Genomic DNA, 10,675 nt, shown 5'->3' on the forward strand with positions numbered 1-10,675 from the left:
ATTTGGTGAAAATTGGGCTAACGGTCTAGGAGGAGTTAGAAAAAGTAGGTTTTCAACATTAAGCAAAATGGCGGACAGGAAGTAAGGCCAATTTTCACATTATTGGTATCAATACTCTCGGCATGACCCACAGAATATAGCGAGACCATTTTAATTTTAATAGACTAATTTATTCAAAAGTTATTAGCATTTATGTGATATTTCATTATAACTATTGGCCACAAGGTGGCGCTGCCACCAAACTTTTTGAGTACCTTCAGGGCATGGAGCCGAATATTTTTGTAATTATTTGCGAAACGATACGATGCTGCGTTCAAAAAATACAGCATTTTAAATCATAATTCAAAATGGCCGACGCCTAAAATGGCCGACACAGGAAAATTGGATATCATTTGACTCGACATGACTCACTGAATCTAAAGAGACCAGTTGTGTGATTTTTGGCCAAACCATTCAGTAGTTATAAGCCAAAATATGCATTTTTCATATCTCCTGACCACTAGGTGGCGCTGTGTCGAAACACTGCAGGTAGTCTCAGTTCATGCTTGTTATAACACACGCCAAGTTTGGTCTCAATATGACAAACCGTTGCCGGGATATAGCCTCACGTGCATGTTTGCGTGCTTTTCGTCAAATTTGTTTACGTGTCATTCGACAACAGTTGGACGAATCAACTTGAATTCCATAACTTTTTGCCAGCATGGTCTGAAGATGATCTGAGCCAATTTTCGTGGCAATCGGACTAACCGTCTAGGACGAGTTTGAAAAAGTAGGTTTTTCGAATAATTGAAAATAGCGAAAAAACTAAACCTTGCGATTTTTGAATTTTGGGGTTCATTCGACTTGGCATGAGCCAAGGATTCAGAGGAAAAAAGAATTTCCATTTTCTGGCTTACGGTTCAAAAGTTATTAGCATACAAACATTGAAAGTTTGGACAAGTGGTGGCGCTAGAGAGTAGGAGATAGAGACTTCAAATTTGCTATAGTTAATGTTGGGACTGTCCTCTATCAGTGTGCCAAATTATACAACTTTCCCGCAATCGGTTCTATGGGCTGCCATAGACTTGCGGCGGAAGAAGAAGAATAATAATAACGCCAACGATTACAATAGGTGCCTACGCACCTTCGGTGCTTGGCCCCTAAATATAGCTGCAAGCAGCAATCACGGGGCCAAGCATTCCAGCGGCAACATCAGGAGCTAAGCATATGTAGCATCAGACCAAATGCAACAATGAATAATGAAATTAATAATTGCATGATTGTAATTGAAATGGCTGAAAATCGTTAATAAAAGTTCCACAGCGAGGAGCTAAGCATGGCATGGAGCATCAGACCAAATGCAACGAGTAAGAAAAGCAATTATTGGAAGAGTGTAATTGAAACAGCCAGTAAAACTCCAGTAAAATGATGCATTATCATTTTTGGAAAATAGGTGGCGCTGTAATCAAATCGCTTTGTTGTGTTCTGTGGGAGGTGACAATGTTGTGGGCAATTTCTTTCAAAATACTTACAGACCTTTAGGGCAATGAGTCGAACATGCCCACCGAGTTTCGTTCCGATCGACTTCCATTAACCTTGTCAAATAGGTGCTTAAAGTTGTTTGGCCAATGGCGGCCATGTTTTTTAAGATAAGTGAAATTCCTCATAGAGCACTTGTGCCACATTGGGCCATATCAATTTTCAAGTTGATTGGATCAACGGTTGCTTAGTTATAGCCATTTGATTTTTTTTTCATCCTGTAGCGCCACCAAGTGGCAGATATGGAAAAAAAAAAATAATTTGACTAAAGTTTTTGTTCATGCATATGAGTTCTGAGTTTGGTGAAGATATCTCATTTTGTTCCCGAGTTATAGCCTTTTTCGTAAAATTGGTCCACGAATTTGAATGTTTTGGGTCACCTGGTTTTTTGTTCAGTCTTGATCAAACCACTGCAATAATATTCTCTGGACTCTCTAGATCAATAATTTTCAAAAATATGTTGCATTTTGTCCTTTGGTTAGCTATAAGAGGTCATTTAGGAAAGGGCCGTGGCCACATGTAACCTAAAGCCTATAAAACTGAAACAAAAACTCAAAACTTTATGAAACTTGGTTATAACATGTGAAAGATGACCCACCAAGCATGCAAAGTTTCATTAAGATCAGAAAATAGCTGGTGCTATAACAGTTAAAATGGCCTAAAAAACAAAAGATTTCTGTTGTGAATGGCATTAAACTGCAAAAAAAAAAAGGGGTAATGTAATCACACATGCATTAGATCTGTATTTTTTCTAAACAATCATGCAAAATTTAACAGAGATTAGGTAAAAAAGAACACTGTAATATTTATAAAGCTTCAAAACCCAGTGTTGAATAAAAAATTGCAATTATAACCACTAGATGTCACCGGAAGACCACTAATGAGCTCACTAAAGACTAAAACATTACAGTTTATGGGGCTTGTTGAGGGATTCATCTAGAAAAAATGTATATTACTATTATTTAATATTACTGTTCAAGCATTACAGATCACATTGAGTCAAAGTTTACCAATTTATTCATACAGATATATCTAATGTTTATAATTATGCCAGATTATGATTGCAATGAAACCTGAAAAATGACATAGAAGCCCATAAAAACAGAAGACTTGCAATAGGTTTTATCACCCATCATTTATTTTAATTATCTATATATATATAACAAAATGTGTGCATCTGTGTGTGGGTTTAAGCATGCTTATTGAGTATTAATATAGTAGTTTAAACATTTCATGTTTGTGTGTGTCTGTAATTCTGTTCTATTCTTTTACTGTCAGCCATATCTAGGTTATTTAAAATCAGTGCAGTACTATTATCTAGACTGTGAAATTATACATAAATTGCGTATGCTTCTTTGGAATGAAGTTAAGACAACATATAACAGTTATAAAGGTTAAAGAGAAAGTGTTGTATGATAAATTGCATTTACGACCACTAGATGTCACTGGAAGACCACTAATGGGCTCACTAAAGACTAAAACATTACAGTTCATTGTCTCGATGATTGATTCATCTAGAAAAATATATATTACTATTATTTAATATTACTGTTCAAGCATTTAAGATCACATTGAGTGAAAGTTCAACAATTTATTCATACATGTATATCAAATGTTTACTATTATGTCAGAATATGAATGCAATGAAACCTGACATAGAAATGTAAGAAAAGAAGTCTTTCTGTGAGTTGTGTGTCACCTATAATTTATTTCAAATATCTACATACAACAAAATGTGTGGGCATGTACTTCTCTCTGTGTGTGTGTGTGTAATCATGCTTATTGATTATTCATATAATAGTTGAACCATTTCATTTCTGTGTTCAATGACGTCAAAGCTGTAATGTGATTTGTTATTAATGCACATGTGATCCAAGTTGATCATGCATTTCGGAACATACCATAAACCAGAAGTTGTTTACCCGAATGCTTTTTAAGGTAGCAATATGTTCATATTTTGGGCTGTTGTCTGTATGTGTGTTTTATTAATAAGGTGTGCACTGTATTTGGTCATCTGATCAAACAGGGAGAAAAGCTTTGACGCTGTGTCTCAGGCTTTGACGTTGCCCGTGTAAATTTCACGCGAAAATGGCAACTCTGCTTGTGATAAGAAACAAAGTGTAAGCTTTCAGTTTCTGTAAGTTTTAATTCAAATTTCAAACAATAAATAAGCAGTTGTAAGCAATGTAAATGACTGTAAATTAACATAAAAAGCTACTTTTATGCCTTTCTCGTAAGGTCTTGCCAGATAGCAAAGGCTAGTATTATTAAGCAAACTTAAAGATGATACGTTTTAAAAAGTACTTTAGTCAGATTATTAAAAAACCGCATGGGGATATACCATTTTATTGTTATTAATGTGTTTTCTTTTACTATCACAGAGGAATTTGTGGACAAATCTAGTTCATAGCACATTAGTGAAAGGTGTTCCTATGTAACAAACATGGATTTTAGTTGTCCATCGTTGTATTTGTTTTCTTTTAAGCTGAAGTGAAATTAAACTTGGAATAATACTTTGTAATAACAGATAGCAGTTGAGATAGTATATGATGCAGGTGTTACCAATCCTAATCTTATAGGTATACCTTCTTGCAAAGTTCAGCTCCATACTCAAAGCAGGTAATAAACATTTTTAGGAGCAGCTGATAATTATACAGGAGTGTGTTGAATTAGAGTTAGACATAGGCTCTACTGGGAGGTAGATCTTTAGAAACAGGATTGGGCAGCTTTGTTATATTGGTTATGTACCATGGAATTTAAATTGTACTATTTTTATTGCAGGTTTTATGAGATCCCCAGTTGAAGACATTGGTGCATTGGGATGTTGGCCTGGACAGTTTTATGACCAATAGAACACACTGACTTGTCTTCTTTTGCATGGATGCCTAGGGACAGTTAGAGACCTGAGGACATTCCCTTTTACAGAATCACTGCAGACACTTCAGATTCCCAGCTTCATGTTGATTAACTCTGTTCTTATGTTTTTCATAGGGTTCAGGTCTGTGGACAGGAATGGCTATGGCAAATCCATTATTTTGTGCTTAGTTATCCTTTTTTTTTTGTATGTGTGTGTGTGTATTGATTATGATTTTTGCTTTGGTTCATTGATATAAGAGGTAATACTGGCCTGTTATAACATTTCTAACAGCATTTAAGTTTAGATTTTTTACTGACTGTAGACTGTAGAACCCAGTTGCAATTGAGGTTCCAGTAGTCTGCCAACTAAATATGGTAGAGTTTACATTTGGATGAGAGCAGTTGATTTTTTTTTTTCTTGAAATGCTGCTATATAAATTGTCGAAGACAGGTTTTTTTTTTGTTTGTTTTTTTGGAATGGAAGTTGAAAGGGTAAAGTAGCTTTTTTCCCACAGAATTCTGTTATATGATTGTGTCATTAAACAACCTAACACCAAGTTTTGAAATGATATTGTAATGTAGAACCATGATTATTATAATCAGTACAAATATAATTAAAAAAAATCAATACTTAACAGCCATTTTCTCACGTCTATTTTTAATGTTTATAAAAGACCTATATGTTTCTGAAATCACTGATGTGGACTAAATGGTGTAGATGATTCATAGAAGTATACATAAGGAATGTGCATGATTGACCAAGTTTAAATCATGTCCAGGAAATAAAAAAAAAAAAAAAAAAAAAAAAAAAAAAAAAAATATATATATATATATATATATATATGTATATGTGTGTGTGTGTGTGTGTGTGTGTTTTATTTAGACTACTTGAGTGTGTTGTAATGGGTTTGCAGTGCATTTTCTGAAAAGTCAGTAGAGGGAGTTGAGTTACTGTGACGTCTGCAGCACATCGTTTAAATAACGAGTTCTGTGAAAGCAACTATTAACTTTTACTTGTATCTAATTTATTGCCAAGGCTAGTTTAATTAATTAAGTCATATCAAACTATAATTTACATGCTTTAATGTAAACATAATTTATGCAATATCTGTGGAAATTGCATTCATACTCGGCGTACTGAACAAAGTCAAAATGCTAAAGCTAAAAACATTCCACAAATTTCTTTACAGATAAGTATTTATGTCATATTAAAACTACATTTTTGCATAAAAATCCGAGAAAATATTTAGATTTAAACAGATTGTAGATTGTATTAGGTTTATTTTCTCCGCATATTACAAGAGTCACCAACCGATAAGAACTGTTATTCAATAAAATTGACGCTACAGATTCGTTTAATTGATTAACGAATAATAAATAGGTGGCGGTAATGCACCACCAAGCTGTATGCCAACCGCCATTAAAATACATAGACGAAGAAGAAGAAGAAGGAAGTGACGTCGCTTTTAGGGGCCGCCATTTTGTGTTGTACCTTCGAAGGTAAGAAATGTGCTCTCGTGGTTTGATTTTAATCTGGTTAATTAGTTCTTTATTTTTGGTCATCCATAATATTAATGCTAATGTTTTAAGTAATTTGATGTTTGTTTGTCCGTTTGTATGGTTATTTTTGTTAATTAGGCATTATTTTTTGATTGAATAAGAGATGTACAGTTTCTGAGGCAGCTATCGCTGTATGGCCTCGTTGTATTAAAAACGTGTTATCGTAAAATTATCCTATGTGGCGTGTGTTATGTACTTCAGACGTAGTGAAAGTATCCGATCGGATTCGGCGAAGTACAGAAACTAATGTTATGTATTGTATTACTAACTGAAAGTATTAATCTTGTTTTTTGTAATCCTGTGCTAGTTTAATTGTATGGATGGCTGATTATGACTATGTCGAGCAGCACGGTGACAAAATGTGTAATTTATATTTGGGCCATTTTTAGAAGTCATAATATAATAGCTTAGAAATATGGATAGCTTTTGTTGTTGTATTTCGGTTATCAATGACATTAGGATATTGTAACGTTAGCCTGTGTTTAATGTTGCTTTGTAAACCTCGTCGGTTTTTTTGCTCTGTCAGTTTCGTATAGAGGATTTTATACAGTTGTATCTTGATTACTTTTAGAAACTATCGAACTATATCCACCTCCTTTTTTGGCGTAAATGGGCGGTATACAGAAACTGACCGGTTCCTCGGTTTTTTGTGTGTGCAGACGTCACAGTTACGTCACAGCGCTAGCTGAAGGCAAAACTAATGAAAAAGTGGAGGCGGCCATATTCAAAGTAGCACAGATGCGACTGCATGAGGAGCTTAAAATATTATTTTATTGTGTTGCTGTGTGCCAGAATCTACGTAGTGCAGGCTCAAATGTGATATTTTAACACGTGCTGCCACTGGCAGACAAAAACCCCGACGACAGCTGTGGATAAACGCTATACAATGCGCAGACTAGACAGAAATTATCGTCAAAACTGCTCGCGTTTGCATAAATAAAGTATTGTTTTTGTTATGAATTATGGTTTGTGTTATGCATCTATTTTTTTATACATCTCACGACTATGACGTGCATGAAATGTCTATGTGCATGTGTGTAAACAACAAACTGACGATTAATATAACGTTAATCATCTGTAATTATAGCTAGCGTTAGAGAAGCGGTCAGAGGAATCTTTCCGCCGCCAGAAAAACGTCATCGTGTTTACTAATAGAAAATAGGAACAGTCAGTTCAGTTTAGTCAGTTGTTTCCGGACGGTTCGTTTTCACTGCTGTACACCAATAGAGGACTGGTGAGATTTAGCTATTTGTAATACGTGCAAATTTGTATGTATTTATCACATTGCGGGTGATATTTTGATGTTTGTAAAGTATAAAGTAATCGCGGTTGTTGCAATGCTGCATTTTAATTTAAGTACAATTAATTTGTATTGCATTACGGCAAGGTTTATAATATTATTTGTAATTCTGTATTTGTTTATTCAAACAATATGTCACAGATATATGTTACAATGTCCCTGTTAATTAAACGAGGCTGATTTTGGACAATGACTATGAATGTGCTTGATACAATAAATGCTAAAGATTATAGAAGTTAAATTAGATTGGTTAAGGGAATATGAGATGTATTTAATTGAATGATTTAATGGAATGTAGCACTGTTGGCTAATTTATGTTTGTTGTCTTTTTATGTGAAATGGGGAACGAATGGAGCAGTTCTGAGGTAAGTTAAATTATACATGCAACAGACTAAGTACGTACAATATTGGTCAGATTGAGTTGAAATGTCTCATATGACTAAAAGATTTGCACAGTAGTGTAGTAAATTTTAAAAGTTAGGCTTTAGTTCAATTAAGGTAAAATGTAAGCTTTCTAAAAAAACAACTATATATTATACAGGTAGACAACTATTTAGATACATTTATTGACAGAAAACAAATGATTGTTAGTTTAACATGGTTAGTCTTACTGTCTAGTTATCGTGATTTATTGTGCATAACATGTTTGTGCAATGCTTCAGACATAACACTACAATATCAAGTGGCTAACATAGCATATTCAGAAATAGGTTTGTTTGTAGTAACTGTAATACATTTTCTTTACCATACAATGTTTGAAAAATTAATTTAATGTCATTTAGCAACAGAAATCACAGCTTTTAATCTAATGTTATATCTTAATATGATAATCTGATATCAGTCTAACATATTGCAATGTGTGAAAAGTAACATAATGGATTGCAATTTATGATGGAATGCAGCAGTATTGACTAATTTATGTTTGTTGTCTTTTATGTGAAATGGGGAATGAATGGAGCAGTGCTGAGGTAAGTGAAATCTAACATGCGGTGTACTGTTTAGTGTCAATGCAACTTGTCACAAAGTTGAAATGTATGTTTTGTAGGATGGAATTTTGTGTGTTAAAATTAGTTTCTTTTGTATTTATTTATCTCTCATTGTTAAATATAAAAATTAATAAAAACAAATGTAACATTTTTAGATTAAAATATCCTAAACCAGTAGATTTTAAAATACATGATTACATGATTCCAAATGTTTCCCAGAATATTTAAATCCATATAAATCAGCATTTTAACCAGTGTTATTGTATTGTGTGTTAATCATGTCATACCTTGATTTCTCTGGTGTAGAATGCATAGAAACATGTCAGATATTTTATGCTATGCTTTGTTTCAAAGATAAGGGCTAAGTTGGTACTACAGTAAAATTTATGTGCGAGTGGTTTTAAGTGAAAGCAGTTTAGACCGTAATATCTGGTGAGCTACATAAAAATTAGATTAGGCCTTACTTCAGTTAATGCAAACTGTAAGGCTTCTCTGTGAAATTAAGCCTATGTGTTGTATTAGATATATGAGCAAGTGTTTAGACATGTTTACCTGACGAAAGTGTCAGGTTTTTTTTTTTTGTTTTTTTTTGGTGAGTAATAGGTTTGTGTCATGCTTCAGAGACTGTATTGCCAACTGGTTAAAATAGCATAAACAGAAATAGGTTTACTTGTAGTAACAATAATATGTTCTCCAACATGCATTGCATTTACAAAATTAATTGCATGTAATTTAGCACATTTCATAGTTTTTAATGTGATATTTTAATATCAATTTAGCTTATTGCAATATGTCTCATAGTAGCCATCAATGCAACACACAGAGTAATGGTGTGTAATAATATAATAATATTCTCTGTTGTGTTTTTATGTCATTGCAGATGCCACGTGGAAAAGGTTTCCGTCGCTCCCAGGCAGCCAAGAAGAGGAATGCTGAGCGTCACACGCTCAGCTCCTTCATAGACTTAGTAGAGGATATCTGTCCTCTACCAAAAAAGGCACCTACTGAAAACTCTGATGCAAATACTTGTGAAAATTCCCCTGAGAAAACTTGTGAAAATTCCCCTGAGAAAACTTGTGAAAATTCCTCTGAGAAAACTTGTGAAAATTCCTCTGATGCAAATACTTGTCCAAATTACTGCCGTAAGGCTCCCAAAACTTGTGAAAATTCCTCTGATGCAAATACTTGTCCAAATTACTGCCGTAAGGCTCCCAAAACTTGTGAAAATTCCTCTGAGAAAACTTCTAAGAAACGCTGGAGTGATGTTACTAGAGCTTCACTTGTGACCAACTCTGATTATTTCCCTCAGAAAGTCGTGCGTGGTTCCTTCCATCAGGGTGATGCTCGGTTTGGCTGGAACAGAAACCGTCAGTGTGCAGTGAACAGTATGACAGCAGTCATGGTGAGTGTGCTGAAGGATGTGCTGACGTGGACAACAGAGGACCTGAATGCCTTGCTGTTCCATGGAGATGAGCTGTACACATCAATGCGACTGCAGGGGCAGATCAACGATCGAACAGGGCTGGGTCATATTTCTGTTGCAGAACTGCCAGGACTACACACACTTGATAACACAACATTTTTAATAAAGCATGGAGAATCTTTCTCAGGTGTTTTTGGTGTTGATTTTTATGATGAATCATTGCGAGATGTGTCCATGACTATAGAAGAAGCTCTACAGAGGGCTCTGCTTCAGTGTGGTGCATGTTTGTTAAACATTAAACAGTACATCTGTGCAGTGATAAAGGCAGGGTCAACATTTGCTGTAGTCGATCCCCATTCACGTAACCGTAAAGGTATGCCTGAAGGTAATGGAAGAAGCATTGTAGTCTATTGTGATGACATATACATGTTGTTTAATCATGTTACTAATCTTGCCATGTCACTGAATGCCCAGGGAACAGATTTTGAAGTGACGTCTGTGAAAGCAACGGTAATTGGTAAGACCACAACTATTGAGACAAGTTCTGAGTCTGATCAGGAAGCCAGTGCCAGTCATGTTTCACCCAGAAGCACAGTGGAGGATCGCGAGTGTGTGCGAGAACATGGTAAACAAAAAGAGAAAGTAGGTGTCGCGCATGATTTAGCTACAAGCACAGCGGAGCACAGTAAGTGTATCAAAGACCACGGTAAACGCAGACGTGGAGACAAGCAAGCAAGTGCGCACAAACTGGATCAGACATACTTGGATTCAAGTAAGAAAAAGAGACGAGTGCAAACTGAGTCAAAACTTGCAAATGTTAGCACGTTGAATGATGTCATTATTGCAGACCCAGTGAATACCGAGTTGAGTTTAAACTCTGCAGATCAGGAAGCGAATTTATCATTGGATGATGTCATCATCATCGGAGATACAGTGAATGCTGAATTCAGTTTCAAACCATTAAATAAAGCAGATAAGGACGCTCTGTGTGCACGTTTACGACTGACTAATGAAAGCGTTGGTGTTCTAGAT

The 10,675-nt window shown here is 35.0% G+C and overlaps 1 protein-coding gene across 1 annotated transcript in view; it reads left to right on the top strand.

Moving 5' to 3' along the window:
- Positions 1-8,175: 8,175 nt before the first annotated feature.
- Positions 8,176-10,675, top strand: part of LOC127981121 (uncharacterized) — a 39,060-nt gene continuing 36,560 nt past the window's right edge. Inside the window, exons 1-3 of the mRNA XM_052585484.1 lie at positions 8,176-8,202; positions 9,101-9,187; positions 9,530-9,622. Of these exons, the coding sequence (XP_052441444.1) occupies positions 8,176-8,202; positions 9,101-9,187; positions 9,530-9,622 (207 nt within the window). The remainder of the gene's footprint in view (positions 8,203-9,100; positions 9,188-9,529; positions 9,623-10,675) is intronic.

Source organism: Carassius gibelio, chromosome A4 (genome assembly GCF_023724105.1).
Source record: "Carassius gibelio isolate Cgi1373 ecotype wild population from Czech Republic chromosome A4, carGib1.2-hapl.c, whole genome shotgun sequence".
Classification (NCBI taxonomy): Eukaryota; Metazoa; Chordata; class Actinopteri; order Cypriniformes; family Cyprinidae; genus Carassius; species Carassius gibelio.